Source organism: Botrytis sinoallii (assembly GCF_014898435.1).
Source record: "Botrytis sinoallii strain Bc 23 chromosome Unknown BSIN_014, whole genome shotgun sequence".
NCBI lineage: Eukaryota > Fungi > Ascomycota > Leotiomycetes > Helotiales > Sclerotiniaceae > Botrytis > Botrytis sinoallii.
Window position 1 is genome coordinate 435,235 of NW_024066041.1, and position 24,590 is coordinate 459,824.

The 24,590-nt window shown below is 43.1% G+C and overlaps 9 protein-coding genes across 9 annotated transcripts; 3 read left to right on the forward strand and 6 right to left on the reverse strand.

Annotated features, from left to right (window-relative positions):
• Positions 1 to 304: 304 nt before the first annotated feature.
• On the forward strand, positions 305 to 2,373 carry EAF02_007906 (uncharacterized protein). The gene is made up of 4 exons (XM_038903954.1): positions 305 to 495; positions 545 to 701; positions 760 to 1,391; positions 1,573 to 2,373. Exons 1-4 carry the CDS (start codon positions 378 to 380, stop codon positions 2,109 to 2,111), a joined length of 1,446 nt encoding a protein of 481 aa, XP_038756235.1. The 5' UTR covers positions 305 to 377; the 3' UTR covers positions 2,112 to 2,373.
• A 1,746-nt stretch (positions 2,374 to 4,119) lies between these two features.
• EAF02_007907 (uncharacterized protein) lies at positions 4,120 to 6,048 on the reverse strand. Its single transcript, XM_038903955.1, has 6 exons — positions 5,810 to 6,048; positions 5,706 to 5,734; positions 5,598 to 5,612; positions 5,513 to 5,537; positions 5,013 to 5,444; positions 4,120 to 4,940 (listed from the first exon to the last, which is right to left on the reverse strand). Exons 1-6 carry the CDS (start codon positions 5,836 to 5,838, stop codon positions 4,355 to 4,357), a joined length of 1,116 nt encoding a protein of 371 aa, XP_038756236.1. The 5' UTR covers positions 5,839 to 6,048; the 3' UTR covers positions 4,120 to 4,354.
• A 229-nt stretch (positions 6,049 to 6,277) lies between these two features.
• On the reverse strand, positions 6,278 to 9,324 carry EAF02_007908 (uncharacterized protein; the record flags this gene model as incomplete). Its single annotated transcript, XM_038903956.1, has 9 exons — positions 6,278 to 7,072; positions 7,135 to 7,207; positions 7,261 to 7,616; positions 7,665 to 7,953; positions 8,006 to 8,354; positions 8,402 to 8,480; positions 8,593 to 8,705; positions 8,762 to 8,865; positions 9,014 to 9,324. The coding sequence occupies 9 exons, from the start codon at positions 9,322 to 9,324 to the stop codon at positions 6,776 to 6,778; spliced, it is 1,971 nt and encodes a 656-aa protein (XP_038756237.1). The 3' UTR covers positions 6,278 to 6,775.
• Positions 9,325 to 10,101: 777 nt separating this feature from the next.
• Positions 10,102 to 11,730, reverse strand: EAF02_007909 (uncharacterized protein; the record flags this gene model as incomplete). Its single annotated transcript, XM_038903957.1, has 8 exons — positions 10,102 to 10,361; positions 10,408 to 10,707; positions 10,757 to 10,927; positions 10,982 to 11,088; positions 11,141 to 11,148; positions 11,204 to 11,263; positions 11,320 to 11,562; positions 11,620 to 11,730. 8 exons carry the CDS (start codon positions 11,728 to 11,730, stop codon positions 10,102 to 10,104), a joined length of 1,260 nt encoding a protein of 419 aa, XP_038756238.1.
• A 585-nt stretch (positions 11,731 to 12,315) lies between these two features.
• EAF02_007910 (uncharacterized protein) lies at positions 12,316 to 13,215 on the forward strand (the record flags this gene model as incomplete). Its single annotated transcript, XM_038903958.1, has 3 exons — positions 12,316 to 12,817; positions 12,928 to 13,002; positions 13,115 to 13,215. The coding sequence occupies 3 exons, from the start codon at positions 12,316 to 12,318 to the stop codon at positions 13,213 to 13,215; spliced, it is 678 nt and encodes a 225-aa protein (XP_038756239.1).
• A 342-nt stretch (positions 13,216 to 13,557) lies between these two features.
• On the reverse strand, positions 13,558 to 14,823 carry EAF02_007911 (uncharacterized protein; the record flags this gene model as incomplete). The annotated part of the gene is made up of 2 exons (XM_038903959.1): positions 14,618 to 14,823; positions 13,558 to 14,509 (listed from the first exon to the last, which is right to left on the reverse strand). Exons 1-2 carry the CDS (start codon positions 14,659 to 14,661, stop codon positions 13,558 to 13,560), a joined length of 996 nt encoding a protein of 331 aa, XP_038756240.1. The 5' UTR covers positions 14,662 to 14,823.
• Positions 14,824 to 15,515: 692 nt separating this feature from the next.
• Positions 15,516 to 17,570, reverse strand: EAF02_007912 (uncharacterized protein; the record flags this gene model as incomplete). Its single annotated transcript, XM_038903960.1, has 5 exons — positions 15,516 to 15,524; positions 15,577 to 16,460; positions 16,514 to 17,339; positions 17,409 to 17,486; positions 17,565 to 17,570. 5 exons carry the CDS (start codon positions 17,568 to 17,570, stop codon positions 15,516 to 15,518), a joined length of 1,803 nt encoding a protein of 600 aa, XP_038756241.1.
• A 1,108-nt stretch (positions 17,571 to 18,678) lies between these two features.
• EAF02_007913 (uncharacterized protein) lies at positions 18,679 to 21,577 on the reverse strand (the record flags this gene model as incomplete). The annotated part of the gene is made up of 6 exons (XM_038903961.1): positions 18,679 to 19,989; positions 20,040 to 20,225; positions 20,275 to 20,366; positions 20,421 to 20,535; positions 20,583 to 20,735; positions 20,786 to 21,577. 6 exons carry the CDS (start codon positions 21,575 to 21,577, stop codon positions 18,679 to 18,681), a joined length of 2,649 nt encoding a protein of 882 aa, XP_038756242.1.
• Positions 21,578 to 21,816: 239 nt separating this feature from the next.
• Positions 21,817 to 23,897, forward strand: EAF02_007914 (uncharacterized protein; the record flags this gene model as incomplete). The annotated part of the gene is made up of 3 exons (XM_038903962.1): positions 21,817 to 22,217; positions 22,266 to 22,566; positions 22,614 to 23,897. 3 exons carry the CDS (start codon positions 21,817 to 21,819, stop codon positions 23,895 to 23,897), a joined length of 1,986 nt encoding a protein of 661 aa, XP_038756243.1.
• Positions 23,898 to 24,590: the final 693 nt, after the last annotated feature.

Genomic DNA, 24,590 nt, shown 5'->3' on the forward strand with positions numbered 1-24,590 from the left:
GAGGTTGGATGAGATCAGGCAGAATACAATATCAATTTTCATCTGATTGATAAATGTTTTCCTCTGTTGTTTCCTTGATATTATCTGGTGATATTAAGATTCTATGTAGATAACCCTCATACTCAAGCCAAAACAAAAAACAATTGGTTACAATTGGTCAATGAAAATCTAGAGTTGTTGAAATTTCATTTGTCAATTTCTTCTCACGTGATTCCGGGAGCTTTACCTTGTCCGAACTAGCTTCCTCCACCAAAATTTCTCGTCGGTAAATTTTCTAGAGCTTGAAATCTTCGAGGAAAAGTGAAAAATATCCAACCACCTCGACAGCGACCACAAAAAATCGGATATTGTAGATTCGTCAATTACCTTTATCCAAGATGGCGCTTGTATCGACAAAGAAAGACCAAGAGGTTGATTACACAATCAAGCCGGAAGCTTTAACTCCAGCCGTTGACACCAGCAGCTGGCCATTATTGTTGAAGAACTATAACAACTGTATGTTTGAAGATATTTGAGCAATGGGAACATCGCTGACATAGCTTAGTACTTGTCCGCACTGGACACTTTACCCCAATTCCCAATGGCTGCACACCGCTGAAGAGAGACCTCAAGTCCTACATCAGCTCTGGTGTCATTAACCTCGATAAACCCTCGAACCCTTCCAGTCACGAAGTTGTAGCTTGGGTTAAGCGCATGTTAAGGTATGCATTCACCGATGCGCAGTCAATTTGCGACGAGAACTAATTGGTACAAACTTAGAGTTGAGAAGACTGGTCACAGTGGTACCCTCGATCCAAAGGTTACCGGATGTTTGATTGTCTGTATTGATCGCGCAACAAGACTCGTGAAATCGCAACAAGGTGCAGGAAAGGAGTACGTCTGTGTTATCAGGTTACACGACAAACTTCCAGGCGGAGAAGCTCAATTTGCGCGCGCCTTGGAGACCTTAACTGGTGCTCTCTTCCAGCGTCCTCCTCTCATTTCCGCCGTCAAGCGTCAACTTCGTATCAGAACAATCCACGAGAGCAAACTTTATGAATTCGATAATGACAGACATCTGGGTGTTTTCTGGGTTAGCTGCGAAGCCGGTACATATATCCGTACCCTCTGTGTCCATCTTGGATTGTTGTTGGGTGTTGGTGCACACATGCAAGAGTTGAGGAGAGTACGAAGTGGTGCCATGGATGAAACCAAGGATATGGTCACTCTTCATGATGTTTTGGATGCTCAATGGATGCAAGACAATGCACGCGACGAGGCATACTTGAGAAAGGTTATTCAACCATTGGAGACCCTTCTCACTACTTACAAGAGAATTGTTGTCAAGGATAGCGCAGTCAATGCTGTCTGTTACGGTGCCAAGCTGATGATTCCTGGATTGTTGAGATACGGTATGTTTGTCAAAAAAATTCTTCCCCCAATCCGCAATGATTAGACACGAGTTTCATGCACCACTCATATAGCCTTCGGGTCGTTGATGAGGAACAAACCACTTTTGAGAATGAGCAATGCGATACATTCCCACATTTCTAGATTTTAAATAAGAAGGATCTGTGCTAATCAATTTTGCAGAGGCCGATATCGAGGTTCATGAGGAGGTCGTCCTTATGACCACCAAGGGAGAAGCCATTGCTCTTGGTATCGCACAAATGTCCACCGTTGAACTCTCATCTTGCGACCACGGTGTTGTTGCCAAGGTCAAGCGTTGTATTATGGAACGTGATCTCTACCCACGCAGATGGGGAATGGGGCCAGTAGCAATCGAGAAGAAGAAGATGAAGACTGAGGGCAAGCTCGATAAATATGGAAGACCAAATGAAGCCACCCCAGCCAAGTGGAACAACGAATACAAGGATTTCAACGCTCCTCCTGAAGAAGGAGCTATCGCTATCCACCCAAAACCTGAAGTAGTTACCGCCGCTGCTGCTCCAGCACTTGCACCAATCGATGGAAACGCCGCCGAGGATGATGAAGAGAAGAGCGATAAAAAGAGAAAGAGACATGATGGAGAGACAGCCGAGGAGAAGGCTGAGCGCAAGCGCAAGAAGAAGGAGAAGAAGGCCAAGAGGGAATCAAAGAAATCCGCCGCAGGCAGTTCTGATAGCGAGTAAAGTCGAAAAGTAAAATTTTCACTTAGCTCATTGTCATGATTGGATCTCGGTGTAGATTTCCTCTTTTCTTTTTTCTCTGTTTTCTTATTTCTTACGGTGGGGATGAGAATTGGCGTTGATCAATGAATATTACTGTCTCTTTATGTGTGCAACGAATGCAACATAGCTTTTGTATCATACTTGCAGGGGTTCTTTTTTGCAGGCAGGGTAGTTATAAAAGAATTCATTAAATAGGAAAATTGAATAAAAGTATAGTTAAAATTACATTGCATGTTACATGTTGATGCTTGGTGATGTATTGTTCTTTTGAACATCGGTGTGATGTATCAAGTCTACACGGGAAGCAAGCAGTAACAGCATAACGATTATACTGTATAGTACTCATATCCACACGTCTTCTCCTCAGACCACTTAATTCTCGTATCGTCTATACTACAGAAAATTCTACCTCACCTCTCCATCCACACAACACATACATAGTTTACTTCTCAGGACACAACGTACACATCAGCTCTCCTCGTCTCTTCTATCACTCATATCAATATCCGAGTTTCTTTCCTCGCGCTGCCCTCTCCCCATTTTTCATCTCCGACCAGAATGCAAATTTGATGGCTATGTGTATGTAGCCCTAAACATGTACCCGGAGATGGGATCATGTTATCTCTTCAATCTTTTCAAGTCATCAGTTCCAAGCTCTAAGTCATAGGTTTGATAACTTTAGTCTTGGGTCATATACTCTTTCTGTTTTATTCATTCTAATACATCACAGATCGATATTGGTACTGGAGTCTGGAGTCTGGAAGTTCAGTGGTGTGTTTAATATCATTATCAATATCAATACCAACACTTATACCAATGTCTACGTCTTCGGCATAATATGGCTAAGATCCTCGAAATCAGAATATAAATTACAAATTAGTTTTCTAATTCAAGGTGTTGAGGAGAGTTTTTTTTTCTCTCTCTTGTAAACTATTAACCAGTCTTCGGGAGTATTTGGGAATGCTTTATTCATTTATATAGGGGGAGGGTGTTATACATGTATTTACAGGGATTACTGGGTATCCGTTGGCGATTCATCCATTTATTTTGTTTTCTGCGGTATTCAGATGATGATATTTGTAGAATAGATTACAAGACATGAATTAAATCAGATGCTAATTCTACTTTACCTTTGTGAGATGTTCTTCCTTTGCTCTCGTTTCTTGGGTTTGATGTCAATATTGATTTCTGAGATCTTATACTTGATCTTATTTACATACCATCAGAAAACAATATATAATTCATAACTTATCAACACATATAAACATGACCTCCTCTCCTCCTCTCCCCTCTCCCCTCTCTCCTCTCCCCTCTCCCCTCTCTCCTCTCCCCTCCTTCCCCCCTCAAAAATAACACAAATCAAAAAATCCCACCCATCTCCTATCTCCTATCTCCTCTCTCATACCTCTCATACCTCTCATACCCCCCTCCCACACTACACATAACACTCCCACAATAGCAACACATCCCTCATCCCTCATCCCTAAATCCAGTCTCCATCCAACCCCAACCCCAAACCCTCCCCCAGGATCCAAAATCCAAAATCCAAAATCAAACATACACAAGAGTTACAAGTCCCAAGTCCCAAGTCCCAAATCACAAATCCCAAGTAAAAATTCAGATATCAAGAGAACAGCAGGAAACAGAATAGATATATATCAAAATTCTACACGAATACCCTCCCTACCCAGAATCTAAAATCTAAAATCTAAAATCTAAAATCTAAATACTAGATACTAGACACTAGAAAGAAAATTCAAACCTCAAAATTACATTGGGATAAATAAATAAACCGGAATTTTTACTATACTTCATTCCGTAGTTTGATTTTGAGAGGAAGGGAGGTTGTGATGGGTTGATGTGTTGTGGTGATGTGATGTGATAGGATAGGATAATGAATGTGTTAAGAATGATAATGGTAATGGTATTGAAAGTACTAAATAAGATGACATTAAAATCAAACAATATTTTCATTTTAGAGATATGATACCGTGGAATTAAAAGCGAGTAGATAGACTAGTGTGAACACTGCTACTTAGCCAGTGCTCCAATCTTTCATGTCTGAGCTAAATCGCATGGTACATACACCATTAGCATTTGGTTGACTGTCGACATCTCGGCATGACATGTAGTTCAGCAGAAGAAGACTGTTAACACTATGGTTCATCAACTTCCTCATATATTCATTCCACTCACAATAAATCCTAAGCCTTAAAAGCACTAACAATACTAATAACATCCTCATCCGCCACAAAATGACCCAAGCCCACTCTCTGCGGCACATGTCTCGCGCTCGCACCCCAAACCAACGCATATTTAAAGGTATCCTTCAGGGTCCTGTGAATCTGATCACAAACATCTTCAATCCTCGATCCACTCCTTACAATCAACGCTTCTGAGAAATCCGGATCCACTCCCTTCCTCTTTGTATAGATACGAATGAGTTTCAATTCTTCCCAGCAGCGATCAACAACATCGCGAATGCCAAGATCCATTTCGCAAGACATGACGACGGTGTGAGGTTCCCGAGCGAGTTTATCGAGGAAATCGAGGGAGACGCTGTCGATTTTGTTGTACACGTATAGACATTTGATGTATTTGCGATGGTCTTTCATAATTACGTCGATGAAGTCGTCGACGGTGCAGTATTCGTCTCGGACGAGAACCTCGCAGTTGAGAATTTTGTAGTCCCGGAGAATGTTGTAGATCATCTTCTGATCGATGTATTTAGGTGGTGTTTGGAAGGTGATTTTCATGCCGCCGGCGGCTTTAGGTTTGAGGTAGATGTTTCTGGATGTGTTAGCCTATAAATCTATAACGCAATATTTCTTAGTATAAACGGAGAAGTGGAAATAAACATACGGTGGTTCCCTATTCAACCTGATCCCCACAGCCTCCAATTCCGCCTCCAACAACGCTCTCTGTTCCGCCTTCTTCGTAGCATCCAGAACCATCAAAATCAAATCACTCGTCTTCGCCGCACTAATGACCTGTCTTCCTCTACCCTTTCCCTCAGCAGCCCCCTCAATAATACCCGGCAAATCCAAAATCTGAATCTCCGCCCCACCATACTCCAACACACCAGGAATAGCTGTAAGCGTTGTAAACGAATAAGCCGCCACGACAGACTTCGTCTTGGTAATCTTGGACAAGAAAGTAGATTTTCCAACAGACGGGAAACCCACTAGGGCAATTCGCGCATCTCCGGATTTGGATACGTCGAAACCGGTACCACCTGCTCCTCCCGCTCCCGGACCGGGCTCAAGAAGTTGGGCGCGGTAACGAGCGAGTTTTCTGGATGGCGAGGTGAGTAAGAAGAATCATATGTCGGGAAAAGCCGAAAAGAAAGAGAACAAACAAACCCTTTGAGAAGTCCAAGATGATATTCTAAAAGCAGATCATATCAGTTATGATCACGTGCTACCAGTTCTTCCAAATGGTACATACCAGTCGCCTTATTTTCTATTCTCACAATTAGCACACATTCACAAGATACTCTCCACCCCTCCAATCATCACGTATGCCCCCCGAACCCTCCAGATTCATTCAACTTACTCTGCGTCCTCCTCATCTCATCCTCAATCCTTCCACAGCATTAGTATTCTTCATCCACATCTCATCTCACCCCACAACTCCATTCCCAACACCAGAAAACTCACTCCTTGATCTTTTCCGTAATGTTAACCATCTTGACGGTTTTGAGCTCTACAAGCCAGTATAATCTGCAATATCAAAGAAACGTGTACGAGAAGAATCCAACTTGTGATTTTTTGAGGTTCTCGTTTGGGCACCCAAAAGCGGTGGGAGATGGCAGACAAGACCAATTTTTCTGAGAGCTTGTCTGTCTGACACGGCCGGGAATAATGTCCAGAACGTGGTCTTATTCCCAGTCGATGGAAATTTTAACAATTTTGTCCCTAAAATGCGAGATGGAAATTACAAAAGTGAACAATTTTTCAGATATGCAACAAAACTATTTCTACCGATGTTGACCCGCTACACACGTGATTACCCCTCCTCCAATAAAGACGTGGAAGCTTCCAAACAGATTATGGACAAATGACACTTGAGTATTTTCATCCATTCGAACCTTTTCATTAATTTGTTTGTAGGATTATTACTGATCAGTGTATGTTGATTTCATTCTCATTTTGCGATACTGGAGGCAAACCTTTTCTTTCAATCTATCTATTTTATCTTCTCATCTATCCATTAAGTCGAGTTTCTTTACTCTTCTCTTTTTCCTCCATCAGAGCCATCCATCCATTATTGATTTACCATCAACCCTTTAAAATAGGAGTTCCAGTGACCCATTATAGCCAAAGAAAACGAAAGAAATGCAAAACCATCGCTTAGCTACGCCATGCCATTATGCAATCAATCAATCAATCAACCAATCTATAACCGCCTTCGCATTGACACCCTCTTCTCCTTCCTATCAACCCTTCCCATATCTCTTCTGTCACTCCTCTCCATATCCCTAAAAACTCCCTGTTCCAGCATCCCCCACCTAGGAACCCATCTGCACCAACCCCACCAAGACCAAGCCTCCTGGCCTGTAACCGCTGCCACAAAATTAGTTACGACAAAGCCCTCATTTATCTTTTTAGCTATCATGGAGCAAACTAAAGCAATGATTTAGGCGTCGACTTCTTTTGCCCTACAGTCGATTTCAAGCCTGAGGTCTGGATAGCTAATGTTGGATCATACATTCTTCCTACAATCCACTCATCGAGTTGCTCATCATTCATACCACGAATAGCAGGCTCACGATCGAAGTTATATTGTTGCGCTGCGCGGATTACTTGACGAGCAACAATGACGCTTACTTCACGAATGCGGTTAAGTTCAGGATAGAGACGACCAGCGGAAATTTCAGAAGGTGTGAGGGAGGTGCTGAGGGCTTCGGCTGAGGCGTAGATCTGTGGGATTATTGATTAGTTATATTGGGATTAATAAGAAAGGACATGTAGATTGAACGTACCATTTCTTGATTGATGCATGAGGCTTTGCATAGAATTGATCCAAGTCCGATACCAGGGAATACATACATATTGCTAGAATCTCATTAGATTTCAAACACAGCAATACGGCACACGGGAATACTTACTTTCCTTGTCCAGCAGAATATGTTTTGCCATCCTGAACATAATCTGGGAATGGACTTCCGCTAGCAAACAAAGCTCTACAATCGGTCCATTTCATAGCTTCCTCGAATGTACATTCAGCTTGACTAGAAGGATTAGACAATGGAAAGATGATCGGATTCTTATTCAATTTGGCCATTTTTCTGACAATTGACTCATCAAAGATTCCTCGGATAGTGGATAGTCCCATCAAGATTGTAGGCTTAACATATTCAACCACTTCTGGTAGAGTTTTGTATTGTTTTCCCTCATTATCATCACGGGCAAAGTAGACTTTGTGGTCAGCCAACTTATCACCTCTATCGGTTGTGATCAGACCCTAGAGAAATTAGCTTTTGATTCCAAGCAAGAATGGCAGAGTGTATACCTTAGTATCAACAAACCAAAAGCAACGACGTGCCTCATCTTCCGTCAATCCCTCCTTTCGGAAGAATTCCACAATTTGTTGAGCGACACCGACACCAGCACTACCTGCCCCCATGAAAACAGCTCTCTGGTCTTTGACAGGAATGCCTGTTCGGCGTAAAGCGTTAATGATACCTGCTAAGATAACCGCGCCAGTACCTTGAATATCATCATTGAAGCAAGGATACTTGTTTTGGTACTTTGCGAGAGACGGGAAAGGATTTTTGAAATCCTCAAATTGAACGATGATCCTATTCATGAATTAGTCGATTATTCTTTCGGCCGAAATCATTTGAAGCATACCCAGGCCACATCTTGTTCAAAGCCACCATCAACTCCTCCATAAACTCAGCTTCCTCTTTGGTAGAAACTCTCTTCATGCGGTTTCCCATATATAATGGATCTTTAAGAAACTTCTCATTGTTGGTACCAAGATCCAGGGTAATCGGTAAGGTCTTGGAAGGATGAATACCGGCACACCCAGTATATAATGCCAATTTACCAACTGGAATACCCATACCATTGACACCCAAATCACCCAAACCAAGAATGCGAGAACCATCAGTAACAACCGTCATCTCAACTTCTGAATGACGCCAATTACCGAGGACTTCTTCTAGATTTCCTCGATCATGATAGGAGAGATATAAACCTATCAATGTCAGTTTTGATATTGGAGTTTGGGAGAATATGGAATACCTTCAGGTTGTCGATAAATCTCTGACCATCTCAAACATGCTTCTCCTACCGTCGGTGTGTATATCAGGGGCGTGATATCCTACACATAACTGTCAACGCCGGTTCCAATCATTTCACTTGTACCTCACCACTCCCCCCCAATGCCCCATTCCCTCACCCCCGTACCCCCAAAACATCAAAATAAAACGTACCGTCAAATTCTCCTGCACCAATCGATAAAACAAATGCACATTATTATTTCTCAAATTACTGAGATACATATATTTTTCAATAGGAGTCTTCTTGGCGTTTAATTGTTGAAGACCTTGTATCAAATCAACATACCCTCCATATAAAAAAGACATCCTCAGAAGTACTCACATCTTGTCGTCTGAAGCTTATGACTTTCCACATTAGGAGGAACAAGACCTAATGTTTTATTCTTTCTTCTCATCTCTATTGAATGTGAGGTATCGGGATATATACTATACGAATTTCATTATTAGTATATTTCTTCAACATTGTCCTACCTAGGAACCATCATCAAAACAACTCGAATCCAACCATTCCCACCCAATTCCCTTCAAAAAACAAAAACAAAACCCAAAAAAGGAGAAAGAAATCGTGACTCACGGATGATCGAATTTATTCATATTGACAATATTTTCCCGCGCAGATCTCTTATCCAACGTTAACGTCGCAGTATTCGTATTCGACGCAGGAGAATCAACAAATGATTTATAGGATCTAGGTATCTTCGTATTCAAGTGACGCTTCGCAATCTCTTCCAAATCGCTCACTTCTTCACTCTCTGGTTTTGTAGCCGCTCCGGAAGCTGTCGATTGGGATCGATTCATAATCATGGGGAAGGAGCATAGCCTTGTTCCACGGGTATGGCTATGGCTCAGAGTCTGAACCCTGGAAAATCGTAGGCCTCGGTACATTTTGTCCGTTTTACCTAGGTAAATTGGGTTCCAGATTTATGACAGAGTATAAGAAATGATTGGAGTTTTCCTTTTCCTGGAGGATATCTTTGATAGGATGAGAAATGGATGGATTGGGTGGGTTATAGGAAAAAAGTCGAATCTTCAACAAAAATTGGCAGAAAACGTATGTATCGTAGGAAATTGAGATTTTGGGCAATAAGACGTGAATTGAGTGGGTCAACCGTGTATATACGGGACAGAAAAGTCGATTTTTATGTCACTTTCCCTTCTCGCTCATCAACCCAAAACCTCAGTTTAAGCCATATCGGAAGGTTGAGGAAGGAACGACATGAGAATCTTTTGATATCAAATGTCCTTTTCCTTTTCTTTTTCTGATTTCTTTTTTATTCAATATTACATACTCAAGTACATATATACTCAATTATCCAATCAAAATCTAATTGTACCTTTACATTCTTCACCGGATTCCCTAGGTTTGTATTTTTTGAGGGGAAGTCCGGGGATGAACATCATGCCATCCCAACAGAACTACTTTCGGGTATCGAGGGAGGCGCACGATGGTGTCAGAACATGTCAGAAAAATGCAAGCCGTGTCTCAGTGTCCGTAGAAAAAGATTGTCTTTACCTTTCTCTTCCAAGGTTCTGATCTTCGCTTTCTTCCATTCTGTTGAGTGTGCCGTGTCCGAGCTTTTAATGCATCTGGGGCGTATCCGAAGTCGGAGCTATTGCTTGCTGCTAGGTGATTATTCACTGCTGCATCAACCTGTTAACTCATCAACTCATAGGTATATCAGCCAGAGCGGCTTGAGGTGCATCTCCCGCAGTGACATTCAGACCGTTCATCTGCACGGTGTTGTTCTCGGCATGAGAGTTGAGGACCGTTTGTTGACCAAGTGTATTTCGCCATTCGACAAATTCATCAGATAGTATGCCACCATGTCCCTTCTCTTCTACCTTGAATACCTCAATGGCCATGGCCTTTTCTCTCCTTCGAATCTTCCACACACCATCACCGATAATAGTTGCTTTCAGGACTGTCTTTGTTAGCCACAACGAGGGTGAGCAATGGTTCTAACTTACATTGAAGGATCTGATTCGCGAAGTTGATGCACATATCTCCATCCCATGAATTATTTCCCCCTCTCTTTACCATTCCAGGTATTTGGGCGGTATTTATTCTTTCGACGCTTTGAAGAATTCCATCAGGACTTCGTTTTCCGACTATGATGTGAGGAACTCCAAGCAAAAATGATTGGAGCCAGAATTTCAGAAGCTTTCTCTCAAAATTTTGCTCATCTCCTCTATGCCTAGGAGTCACGCTTGTTTTTAACTCAAGCCATTCCGTAGACTTTCCATCCTCAGACTTTGATCCCTTGTATACTGGACCCGTGTTAGATACAAATCATCAGACCAGAAGCTGTAAACATACTTCCGTCAACTTCTCCACCAATAACCAAAGCATTACTTCCAATTTTGGTTTTTACAATGGAACAATACTGGGCATGATTATTGACAATCTCAGTATCTCGATTCTCGATATAATCTCGAGACGTTTCTGGCCACGGAGTAGGCATAAGGCATAAAGTTTCGAACTTATATCCTATCTACGGTTAATGAAAGACACGAATATTCATTTAAGATACCTCAGACTTACCCCAATAACTCATCGCATCTCCTGAAGGTCTTCCTGGTTGAGGTCGCTGTCGTGCATCTTGTCTAGCTCTGGTCATGACTTTATATTGATGATCTTCCTCGACAAAGCTATACAAGTCAGCTTGATGCCCACATGACAATAATTCAACATCAAGCATACATTGTCCCCTTCACCTCGATTAGTCCCGAAAATCTGAAACCCCATACCCATTACCCAACTCACCTCAAAACACGTGGCATTCATCTGGAACCCATCTCTAGAGTCAAACAAACTCGCAATAATCTGCACCCATTCTCATTAGCGTTTTCCTTGCTTCTTTCTCCTAAATATAGACGAACTTTGGTCATCATTCCCCTCCAAGTAATAATATCCGCCTCAGTCTTAAGATTTGTCGTTTTCTCTTTCTCCATCAACGCTCTCAATAACGATTCCAGATGCTCATCCTTAGAATCATCATGTTTACGGAATGTTTCAAATCCGCGATTCAAATCCGTCCCTATATCAGGCGGATAATACCAGCGAATCGAGGAATCATCTAAATGAAACTCGTGATTATCATCATAGGAAAAATGGGCAATTTCCTGTTCTGTTTGTTAGTCCGGAAAAAGAGAATTGGTGGTTGATGAGGAATAATATACCTGTGGTCTGGAAATTGCAGTATTGCCAGCATCACGGGTTCTCTCAAATTGATTTAGGGGGAGAGTATTGAATACATGGACTTGAGGATGTGTTTGATTATTAGTATTCATGATGAAGTGAGATCGATAATGTTCTAATAGGAATTTAGATGACCTATGAATATTAGAACTTCCACGAATAAGAAGACACGAGAAATCAGAAATCGTGATGCAAATAAATACTGGGTAGGTTGTCAGGTGCTGGCTTGAAGAGAACAAGTCTCGCAAGTCTAGACATTAAATCCGCTTGAGACAAGGCAATGAGGCAAGGCCAAAAAGTGTCCCTAGGTAGCTCTGTGGAGTAGATGAGATGGTTTCGTCTGATTTGCCTAGATGATCCCTGTTCATGCTCGTTCCCCGCTAATGCAATATTTACATTACAGCCTTACAACAATTCCAATGTTTACATATGAGAGTTATCATATGCGACAAATGGTTCCTGGGAAATTTGGTTATTACAGTACAATACCAGCATCCATAGCCATACTCTTCTAAATATTTATATACATCCTGTACCTTTGTCATCGTCATCCCTTCAATTAGTTCTCTCTAATCTTTCACAACCAAATCCGCATCCGAAAACAAATCACGTCTTCCTCCAAACCTCCAAACCTACAGACGATTTATAGACCTACGAACCCATTCACATCATCCACCATGCCCGAACGCCGCAATCCCACCAGCGCCAATGCTCCCATCCGCCCCTCCGTCCGACGTAATCTCTTTCCCTCCCACCTCCGCACCTCTCACACCGCATCCTCCACCACCCCTTCCCACTCCTACTCTCACACCACACCCACCAACCCCGCGCCCTCGCACCCCATCCCATCTCTCCCCCGTCGTCCAACCACTTCCTCAACTAGTACATCTGCCGAAACTCTTCGTCTGGACCACGCATCCACATTCCCTTCTCATTCTTCCCACTCCAACGATCGCGATGCCAATTTCCATTCTTTCCCGCATAATGGACATGAAAGAAATGGGAGTCGGAATAATAGTACCTTGTCATTCGATGGCACGACGGATATAGTAATGCGGGACAAAAATGGCGATTTTGATATTGGGAGTATGATGTTAGGAGGGGGAATCGATCCGGGAGGGGATTTGTCGTTTGGAGCTGATGATGAGGATATGGCTGGGGTGGAGGGAGAGGAGGAGAGTGAGTTCTTTCCCTCTTATTTTCCTTTGAGGGCCTGGGGGAAGAAAATGCAAGGAGGAGAGGGAAATGTTTCTATATGGAGAGAAATACTAATGCAACCTCTGTAATAGGAGAAAGACAACGCCTCAATGATTCGATAAAACATCATCAACGCGATCGCAATCGTGCGCCAAGTGAACCCGCTGGTTAGTACGATTCTTGCCTAATATGTACTTCTTTGTACACTGGGTCCCACCAAATTCATACATCAAGCCGGCATTAGAACTTGCGCAAGGATGATACTAACCAGATATCTAGAATTATTAGAAGCAGTACGGAATAGTCTACGCGCGAAGACAGCTGCCCTATCAGATGATAATTGGATGTTTGAAGCGGAAAACGAAGGGGTTGTTCGATAAGCGTAGTTAAATTCTGCAGAATTCGTGCTCGTAACAGATATGCGATACAAATTTGCAAATAAGAGCATAGGAGCGACTTGTATTGGATATGTCATGCAGGATACTGCCGGACTGGCACACTGTGAATACTTGGGGTATAGACAACTTTGTTTAACATGGCGTAAAGATTGGATGGTTGCATGGAACGGAAATTGGAATACCCAGGGCTGATCCTACAGATTGCGGTAGTTTTACGGAGTATTGGTATTGGTATCTATCTTTTTTCCTTCTCTGGAATTGAACAACTGTAGTCTGAGACCATCAATCATCCATTATTCCCCCATTCAACGCAAACCTTCAGTTTTAATCAAGGCCCTCGGCGACTGGTGCACCCCCCGACTGTCCAATCCTCCTAGCCTGCGGTTGCTGTGCTCCACCCCCCATCCCACCCCCAAACATACTCCCCATCATATCTAACAATGGATTTCCCTGTCTCGGTCTCTGAATACCAAAATACATTTCTCCCACGCTCGTCAACGCCTCCTCCCACATCTCCCCAGCTTCCTTCATCTGTCCCGCATACTTCTTCATCAACTGTTTGAAATCCAGCGAATTCCCCTTCTGCACCGCTACCAACAACAGCCCCAGAAAATTCAATAAAGGAATCGAAGGATAAATCTTAATATCCTCATTCGCGCCCCCTAATTCCTGCACCGTCAACCCCGCATTCGCCTCTCGCAAACGGGTCGTGAAAATCCCCAAACTCTTGCGCGCATCCCGCACATTCCCCACCAGTAGATAGGGCAACACAGCTCGACTCGCATACAGCGCCGCTGTATGACTATCATCCTCAAGATACCATTCATATTCCATCTTCGCCAGCACCTCCGCGGAATCCTTCGTGCCGAGTATCAAATGTCGTTCCGCATCATATACTTCTCCCTCCTCTGCAAGCAAGCTTCCTATCACATGATGCAACTCCGGGTCACCGGCGGGATACGCAGAGGTTTTGCAACTCCACGCGATGGTTTCGGTGATGAAGCGCTTGCGACTTGGTTCCTCGGGGGAAAACGCACGCAGGAGGGTGAAGAGACGGCCTTTGGATGAGGAGTCGCAGGTTAGGGATGAAGTGCTGTAGACTTCGAGGAGGAAGAGGGCGAGATCGCCCCCGGAACCGCCTTGTGCGGCTAGCAGCAGGGAGAGCGAAACGGAATAGAGAATGTCGGCTGCGGCGGGGTAGTTTTGGGATTTGATGTAGCGAGAGGCGACGACGCGGGTTTGTTGGTGCGCTTCGTAGTAGGTGCCTTCTGCGGTTCTGCGGGGTGGTTAGTAAGAAATGCGGCATGAGTTTGGATGAGGTGAGGTGAGGTGGGAGGGGAGAAGGAAATTGGGTAAGAGGAAGGAAGGAGTTGTGGATTCTTACTTTTCTTGCAAACGTGCAATGATCTTATCGATCTTTGCAGACATTTTGCCGGTATGAAAAGTGTCCTAGTAGCTGTACTTAATTTGTAAAGAGTTTCCGTTATTATATTGAAGTTCTGTGCGGTGGGCTGTGTTCTGCGACGAGGTGGTTAAAGTAGCACAAGCTTGCGAGGTGGTGGGATGAGAGATTCAAAGCTCGGAAGTTATTAAGCTGTGACGTGGTGGCGCGGCCGCCGCTGCAGGGAAATTTATTACAGTGAGCTTTAAACTAATAAGTACCAACGGAATGACAGTTCAATCGATTGAACATCTGGGGTTAGAAAACAAATCATGAATTTAAAATATTCATTACAGTTGTTTATTATATTTTGAAAATGAAGCCACGATCAGGCGTTTTGAGCTCAAGATTAGCTGTTCTTTTTACTTCTGTATTTGCAATAACTATACTCCCGGTGAGCTGAACTCTTGTGTACTGGATTTCAAGCTCACCGGGAGTAAACGTAGAAGAACATCAAAATAGTTGAGCTACGTGGACCTTACAGAAACCTGCTCAAGGTCTCAAAGAAATACCCTTACCGATCCGATCCGGTCTATTGTTGTAGCATCGAATCAAACCATGCATTGAGAATAATCTGACAGTACACTTCATTCGTAACGTTTCTAGGATTTCGTTCAACACATCACATTCAAAAAAGCTTCAGAAAAATTAGACAGATAAATAGTAAACTTGCTAATTCGAAAAAGCCAACGTATCATATGAAAATTTGGAAATTTCATCATTTTCTGAAGGTCATAATTTCATTCCTGTCACCTATCACCTAACCAATATTGTGATATTGTTTCCCATTCAAATTGCCTTTCCCCCAGAGAAGTAGATTCTCAGAATTATGAACGCGCAATTAGTAACGCTAGATTTCTGTTAGTTTATCTTTGTCTTGAAGGCTGAGTGAATTTACTTACAGGAGGAACTGGTGGACCTCCACCTGGTCTGTATTGTTGTTGACCAGGATAAGCACCACCTGGAGGAGGAGCGCCATATTGTCCTTGTTGTTGAGGAGGGTATTGGCCCTGTTGTGGGGGAGGATATTGGCCTTGTTGTGGGGGAGGATATCCACCAGGTTGTTGTCCATAGCCTTGAGGAGGGCCTGGAGGAGGGGCGTAACCCTGTTGTGGTTGTCCATATTGACCGCCAGATGGTGGAGGACGGCTTCCTTGTTCATCCTTGGTATCGTAGGAGGAATCAACGGCACCGACCAAAAGCTTCAATAACCACAAATCAGGAGTCAAATCCGTTCCTGGGTTGGTTCGCGCCATTTCATCTTGTTCGGCTTCGAAGTTGGATGTACAATCGATCAAATCTCCGATGGTTCTATCATCGTCGAGTTTCTTCAAGAATTCAGTTGCCTGCTTGTCATTGCCGACTTGTGCGAATTGATAAGAAATGGCTTGTTTTCCATATGGAGTACGTGCGAGCTCAGCTGAGGAATTCTTCACAAGTTGGAAAACATCATCTTGGTTATCTGGTTGACCATCGGTGATAACGATAACCAAAACTGGCTTCTGAAGTGAGTTGGATCTGACCTTGCTCATGATCAATGGCTCTACAACCTTGTTTCTAAGTTGTGCACCCAATGGAGTCAAACCCTTGAATTGGACGCGTTTGACAAGTTCCTCAACTTCTGGCTCAGATCGAATGTGGTTTCCTTGTACGTCACTGTTGATGAAGCGAATCTCGATTCCATCGGCATCAAATAGAGATCCGGCGTAAGCAGCTCGTCCTAATACAAGCTTCATGTCATCAATACGGGAACCATTCTCCTGGAAAATCATAGAACCACTGTCATCTTTACGGAGTCAGTATTTTATTGTATGTCCCCCAAAAAGTTTGCGAACATACCAACGAAGAGAATAATGTCGAATAAAGCAAGCTTTACAATATCAGCACCCAATTCCTTGGGTACGTTCCAGGTTTGGCAGAGTTGATCAATTTTTTGAGGAGCAATGGCGCAGATCTGATCGAGAATTTGTGGGTTTCTGAAGAAGTTACCCAAGTTCTTCTCTCGGATAGTGTCCTCAAGAGATTGTTTAACCGCTTGTGGTGGAATAGAGCTTCCACCCGGAACGTAACCCAAAGGTCCGGCGCGAGGTGGAGCTCCTTGTGGTGGTGGTGGACCGCCAGGGTAGGCTTGATATTGCTGACCTATTTGAGATTGTGTTAGTGGGTTTCCAGCATTTTGTCCATATTGCGAAGGAGGAGGAAATGATTGCGCTGGTGTGGGAGGCTGGTCTCGTGGATTCGATGGATATGGTTGATATGGTTGCTGATGTGGCTGTTGGTATGGCTGATTTTGTTGATATTGCTGCGGAGGAGGTTGTGATTGCCCATATTGACCATATTGTTGGTACTGTTGGGGAGGTGGAGGCTGCCCATATGGTGGGTTATACTGATTGTACTGTTGCTGTTGCTGTGGTGGAGGCGGAGGTGGAGGATGCCCATATGACTGAGGATGGGGCGACGTTGGAGGTTGCCCATAAGGAGACGCTGGAGGTTGTCCGTAGGGTGAAGGCTGTCCACCATACGGAGATGGCGGAGGCTGACCATAAGGGGACGGGGACGGTTGACCATACGATGGGTATTGCAGATTGGGGGATGGGGATGGATGCACAGGTGAAGAAATCTGACCTTGCTGACCTTGACCATACTGTGGTTGACCGCCAGTTGGCTACATTATAATCAGCAAACATTCATTTTCAAACAGACATTGAGGATTTGCACAAGGGAGAAAACATACATATGGTGGCTGACCAGCTTGAAGAGCTGGAGGAGCTCCTCCTTGTGCCTGCTGTGCAGCTGCCATCTTAGAAGCTAGCTGTCCCCCCGGATACGCATTAGTATTTGGTCTTCCGTACATCTTGATTTTTGTGTATATAAGACTTTAAAAGCTTACCCCCATTCTTTCGAAGTAAGATTTTAATAGTCTTTTGTAGGTTGGTTTCTTGGAGGGTGTCAATAAAAAGAATTCTCAAGTAGTTTATGTAGACTATGAAAGGTCTAGTTAAAGGTCGTCGTGGATATTTGAGTAATGGGAAAAAGTAAACCGTGGCGGGCGTAGCTTAATATGATGGTGGGGTGATGATATGATGAAATACCTGTTGATGACGAACGCAGGGATTCACAGCCTTGTAACACGCTTTAACTCTCTACGAAAGACTAAAGTGAATTAAAACGGACCATTCACATCTGTTTCCTCAAATGATTTATCCAAGGTAAAGGTATGAACTTTTGGGGCTTGGCATATTTGGGACTGTGACCTCTCATAAGGCGTTTAGTTGCCTTTGCCGTGCTTACCTTGCTTTGAGCATGCTTGCCACATGCTTGGTCGGAAAGAGGCTATGCTACATTTGTACCTTGCACTGGTGTAGAACTTACTATACATACGTGATGCAATACAAGTACGATGTAGATAGACATATCCGTAGGTCATTATACGAGCCACCGTATTCGTTGCCTTTAATCGTAGAAAAGTCTAAACATAAATAAACATTTGAGCTTCGTACACCGACGGTCGGATGATCACGGCAAACAAAGATATGGTTCAGGGGTCAAGAGGGGTCGATATGCTGCACTAGCGTAGATGCCGAGCTAATAGTGGAGTTTAGTAAACGTTTAGGCTTCGTTTCTATGTCGACTATTGCGAAAGACTCCAGTATAATATATTGACCTAATCAAATAATAATTATCTGCTTCGCTGTCTTCTTCAATACACCTCTATGAGATAGAGTCGTACGAATCTGCTCATATCATTCTTTGGATTTTGAAACGTGCTCGGCGAAGTTGATGTTGTATAGCTGGGTACGACACATGAAATTATGTGAAAGCTACCCCTCCATAAGTAGTGTAGCAATGCAGCACAGCCCAATGTTGACCCTGTGGAAAGCCTGTCGTATCAGAATGTGACAAGGCCATTTGCGAACTTGACCAACGGGAGACTACACTCAACAGCCACAGAACTTGATCGAAAAAAGTATAACATTTCAATTAATCTAAGTAGGTATCATTCATTATAACATTGGTGCATGGTCTTGAGAAGGTGTTAACGGCACCAAATCATCTTCATCACCATTCAATAACCCTCTATGTTCCCCCGTTCCTGCTTCTCTTGCAAGTCCTGTCTCCATGCCCATATCATCCTGTCCATTCGTTCTTCTAGTTTCTTCTGCACCATTCAATACGTACCAGACATCCTTCTTCGTCAAAAATCCTTGTAATACACCTCGATCGCAATAAAGAACATATCGAACACCTAATTTTTGAAAATAGTTTGCCGTGAGGAGAAGGTTTGATCGTGAAGGTAAAGTGATAGGTGTTTGATCCATCCATGGTCGAAGATCGAGCGTCGTTCGTGGATCCGCAAACGGTTGGTGTGAAAAGAATGCTTCCGTCTCAGGTCGAAGCGACCGAGGAGCTTGCGTGGACATTTTGAGATTATATTGAAGTTCCGCGCGCGATATGTATCCCAATAATATAGCTTCTCGAGGATCCGAGATCACGGGAAAGCCGCGATATGGATGACTTGCCAAAACATTGGTTAAAGATTCAATAGTATGACCAGTAGCGGTAAGCACGACAAGGTCTTCAATCCGAGTCATGATTTGCCGAACAGATATATCAGGGATGGGTGTCTCATCACTGTTATCCAAGAATGGATACTCGTTCAAATGAATCCAGCTTTCATATATTCCACGCTTTCCGAAAGCATCACCAACCCATTTACTGATCATGACAGCGATCATAATTGGTAACACATATGTTAGAGCTCCGGTAAGCTCAAACATGATAACGACAATTGAAACTGTCATTCTAGTCACACCGCCTAACGCAGCAGCAGCTCCAATAATCGCGTAGGTACCGGGAGTAACACATGGAACATCTGGCTCGCAGGTGGCGAATGCAAAGAATTTGGGGAAGTTATGAACCCATATCTCGACAAGAATGCCAACAGCGCGACCGAAGAGCGCTCCTACTGCCATTGAAGGTAAAATGATTCCTGCTGGGACTTGGAGTCCAAATGTCATGGATGCTAGGAAGAAGCCTAGTACAGCTGCAAATAGTAATAAAAATATTGTTCCAATAGTAGCAGCACCAGTTTTGCATAATCCGAACTGGTCATCGGTAAGCTTCGAACACTCGGCAAATAAGGAGAAAACTAGCTCAGAAGATTGAGTTCGCATGTAAAGGTTTGGGTAGTTGACTAAAGCAGTCAGAGTAGCAACAATCATAACCTGTGTTATCGGTCCAGGAAGCCATGTAGCAGTCTTCTTCCATTGGAAAATACTTGTATTGACTTTGATGAAAAGTCCGCCGTAGATTCCCTGAACGATGTTAGACGACAGGAGTAATGATTTTACTAGAGAAGTCTTACCCCTAAGATACCTAGAAAAGCATAGGGTATCATTTCAAATCCATGCCAACCAGTGCTATAAGTAACTTGATATAGAACAAGCTTTCCACTTCTAAAAGGATCTAATGCTTGTAAAGTTACTGCAGCTGTCATGGCACAGACAAAGCTCTGCCACATAGTTTTGTCGGGAAAGTAGTATGAGAGTTGCTGGATTTAATTAGTTCATAGACATGATGATAATTGATGGTGTACCCACCTCTAAACTAAAGAGCACACCACCAATGGGAGAGCCAAAGGCAACTGATATACCAGCAGCCGCGGCCGCTGAAAGCACCTCCCGTTTACGAGCTGAACATTGAATTAGACGAAGATCTAGTTTCAAGCTTCAGAAATTAAACGTACCTTCGTTACCATTGATGTTAACAAATAATTTCATGAACACATTTGCACAGCAACATGCTACATGTACAAGCGGGCCTTCTTTACCAAGCCACATTCCAGATGCAACCGATAGGCACTACTCAAATCAGCATCTAACCGGTTATATATCAGAACAAAACTCACCAGTCCAAGGGACTTAATAACCAATGTCCAAATCCCCATGAAACGCCGAATTACAAAGCCACCTAATATAGTTTTGATCTCAGGAATACCGCTATGCTTTGCATATAAAGCATATTCTTGTACCAAAACACTTGAAATGAAAGCAAAAGACAACTAGTCCATGTCAGCAATTGCACCGGGTATAATCGATGGGCTCGACCTACCGAAAATAATATAAAAAAGAAATACTCTATAAACCATTTTCCACCCGCCGAACCAATGTTTGACGCAACACTCCATGGTATCCAATCACGGCACTTGGCAACACTGTCATATCCGTAGCAGCAGAAGAATTTGTTGAGGTAAAAGTGACCCCCGTCTTCTCCAGCTCGACAATATCCTGTCTTCAAATCTGCAAGAAAATCCGTGACAATATCGATTCCGGCTGCAAATGCGCCCGCTGCCAGCCCAGTCAGAACAAGAACTATCCATATCTGACTTGCGTCCAAAAGCTGTTTTACATATCCAACTAATCCTGTTGCGTTCGAGTATAACGTCCGTAGCCTTTGTCGTTCTTTCGTGTATTCAAAGATCCAATCAATAGCTGTCATATCCTCATATCCAACCCGTCGACCTGGCCCCTCAATGTACCAATCCAATGGGCCTCCATCTTTAGGCGTAGGACTATGTTGTGAATTATTTCCTATTGGGTACGCTCGACCATTCCCTGGGCTTGGTGTGCTTCCTCTCGGTGATGGTGTATTATGCCGCGACTCGGACCCACTAATCGGTTTGGTAAATGCAGATAGAAATCTGGACGTCGCAGGTTGTTTTTGTTTGCGCTTAAATGAGAAGTGGTTTGGGCTGTCTTCGTCAAGTGGATCGTCTGCAAGTACAGCTTGGGGATCATCGTTATCGCTGTCATCTTCGGCTGAGGGATGATTTGGTGGACTGCGACTCGACGACGAATCAGGGTGTCGCCGAGTTGCGAAATAACCCGCAGATGAACTGGCCATCTTTATACATTCGGTAGAAGTATCTGCATCTTCTGTGGGTAGTAGTAAGCTGAAATAGCTTTGTCGTTGACTTAAGAGTCTCGAGTGCTCTAGAATCCTCCGGATTAATGTTCTACCGATTCCGACCGAAGGCTATTTGATACCCAATCCCAATTCCATCCATCATTCTTCCAAAATCAAATTTTTATTTAATTCCGACGTGAATAAATGAAATATTTTAAACATACTTTGAATCAAGCATGTCAGAATCAAAGGTCAGCGATAGCTCAAATTCTGAGCCAACGGGTCTCAGTAGCCCTGGCGCAACTTTTGAAAAAATGAAGGACCTCCTAAAGGCGAAAGACGACACTTCCAGGTTCGTAGGACTTGCTCTCCTTAAATCCGTTCTTGACAACGAACAACAGCTCGTCAAAAATACAGAACGCCTACAAATACTTTGGGAATCTATATCCTCAAAGTTTTTAGATCGACTATTGCGAGCTCAGTTTGGTGGAAAAATTGACAAGGCCCAAGCAAAAGATATGGTAGATCTCGCAGTAGCTGTACTACATATATTCTCTATACTATTGCCAGAAGATGTTCGAAGGGGACCACAGCTCACTGGAAGAACAGGACCTCTGGTCAAAGCACTTATTCAAAGGTAACACTCCAACGGTTCGTATGTGAATCACGTGCTAATGCCACTTAGTTCCCCTGAAACTACACAGCTTATTCTCCAAACGCTGTTAACTATAGTCAGCCAGGTAGAAGGCTCTCTAGAACTTTTGAAAGTTGAGGATATCTCATCATTAATAGAGATATCGCCACAATACCCCCTTGTTCTCGACATTCTAAATTATACTTGGGCAAATGGTTCTACGATCGAAGTACAAGCTGTCCATGAAAGTATCAATCGAGTGATTTCAAACCTCCTTGTAGTATTCAAAGGAACTGACGCAATTACATTTTTATCTTTTGTTTCAAGCTTTATACCCAAATTATCTTCTGAGGTAAATCAACACTTCCCCTATTCAGTGCCGAGTCTAACATGTTTTAGGCGCTTCCACGTAATCCAAAGTGGCTTAAGTCTGTAATTGCCTTGCTTCGCGAGTTAGTCAACAGAAAACCCACACTCGCTGGTAGAGTTGCATATACTCAGGCGGCAGCGGCATTGTTACAAGCATATCCTGTGACATGTCCTTCATTGTTGTTTAACGATGAAAGTCTGTATACCTCGAATAAGAATGAAAGCAATAGCAAGCCGTTTTCTTATCTATTTGTAAATCTTTTATTGATTGACTTGCGATCATCCTTTCCATCACTCTTAGCGAAATTGAATAACAGTGATTATTCAAGTATCTCACAACGACTTGCAGCCGCGTTCGATGTTCTCTCAAGCTTCATAGGATATCTTGTTCGAAGTCTCGATGAAGAAAATTCCAAAACCTTCACCATGCCCCCAGATTTAATGTTGAAGTTGCGAAAGGATATTGCTGAGACTATGTCTTTGGCAATTGAATACCTGCGAGATAGATGGGACGCATCTATTGCCGGTGCTTCTGGATTACATCCTTCCGCACGAGCTGGAACTGCTGCCACATCTGAAGGAACAAGACTTACTTTAACCTGGGATTCTATCGAAGATAAGGTTACTGCGGACCCCCTGATCCTAGCTAGTATAAGAGCATTAGCTATATGGGTTCGTGAGGATGAGAACGAAAACCTACGCAAAGAAAGTGCTGGTATGATGGATATGTTCATTGAGCTATACAAAATAAGTAATATGAATGAACCTGACTTCAGATATCCTATATTACTCGCGCTCGAAGGAATTATGACCACCGAGGATGGCGTGGAAGCTTTCTTGAACCAGGATGGATGGCAAGTGGTTTCCGAAGATCTCCTCAATATTCTTAGCCAAATTGCCGATACCGCAGCACCCACCAATCCTCAATCTTCCATAACCGCAGAAGCAGCAAGAGGTCTTCAAATCGTACGCACCCTACTCGCAGTCATAGATGAAGAGTCAACGTCATACATTAAACAGGAATGGTTGACTCTGATTTCAACAACATCTGCCATAAAACTACCTGCCTCATTGTCGTCGTCGGTGGTCATCGAGCTACATATTGCCATGCTACAACTATCCACAGCATTATTATCAAAAGCAGGAGATGGCATGCGAAGGCGTTACGCCAATGATCAAAAGACTCAAAGACAAATGGCGGAGGAATTAGAGGTCATTGTAGGGACGATGAGAGATAAGCAGGAGGCGGATGAGTTTAAGGAGTTGCTGTCAGACGTAATTTTAGATTTGGAAAATCTAGGAGTAAGTAGATGATCGTTAATATCATTAGAAGTGAGTTCGAAATGAAGCATGGTCTCTAGTTTTATGGATATCATGGAAATATTAGCAACTCTACAAGGATTTAGGTTCGTAACAGGCCATTACTTCTGTGCATTCACAGGTTACCTAATTATGACAATTTTTCATTATCAACCTCATTGTAACCTCATATATCTATCTAGCATTCCTGTCTTTTTCGATCTCATTTCCGAATCTTCTCTAGGTTCTTCTCTTTGCAACATGGAAAAAAAGCTTAAGAGTTGAAGCCAGAGCCCATTTTGCAATCGTTGTAACAATTAAACATTCATGTGATCGACTCGACGGCTTTGTAGTGGCGATCCCCAGATCTACAAGTAAATTGTCATGTTGCCAAACCAACTGTAAGTAGCTCCTCTCATGTGTATGCTTGCTATTCGATGATCTGGTTTCCACTTCCCATCATTTCTCTAAACCTGTTTCAACGAAGGATGAGAGTTTCAACAAGAGCGAGAGGAAAAGCACACTCAGAAAATGACAATCTTAGCTTTTCTTTACTACCAGAAAATAGATCTGGAGCTCATTATTGCCTACGGATATAAACTCCAACAAAAAGGTACCATCTTAACTCAGACTCTTGTACTAGGTATCTGATCACCTCCAATGACGCATAATTGAGATAGTAAGTAAATCTTGCATGTGAAGTGCAAC

Coding starts and splice junctions, on each gene's coding strand:
- EAF02_007906 (XM_038903954.1), top strand. CDS start 378: ATGGCGCTTGTATCGACAAAGAAAGACCAAGAGGTTGATTACACAATC. Junction 702..759: donor TGGGTTAAGCGCATGTTAAG/GTATGCATTCAC, acceptor GTACAAACTTAG/AGTTGAGAAGACTGGTCACA. Junction 1,392..1,572: donor TCCTGGATTGTTGAGATACG/GTATGTTTGTCA, acceptor TCAATTTTGCAG/AGGCCGATATCGAGGTTCAT.
- EAF02_007907 (XM_038903955.1), bottom strand. CDS start 5,838: ATGGTTAACATTACGGAAAAGATCAAGGA. Junction 5,735..5,809: donor ATTACGGAAAAGATCAAGGA/GTGAGTTTTCTG, acceptor ATGCTGTGGAAG/GATTGAGGATGAGATGAGGA. Junction 5,445..5,512: donor CATCTTGGACTTCTCAAAGG/GTTTGTTTGTTC, acceptor CTCGCCATCCAG/AAAACTCGCTCGTTACCGCG.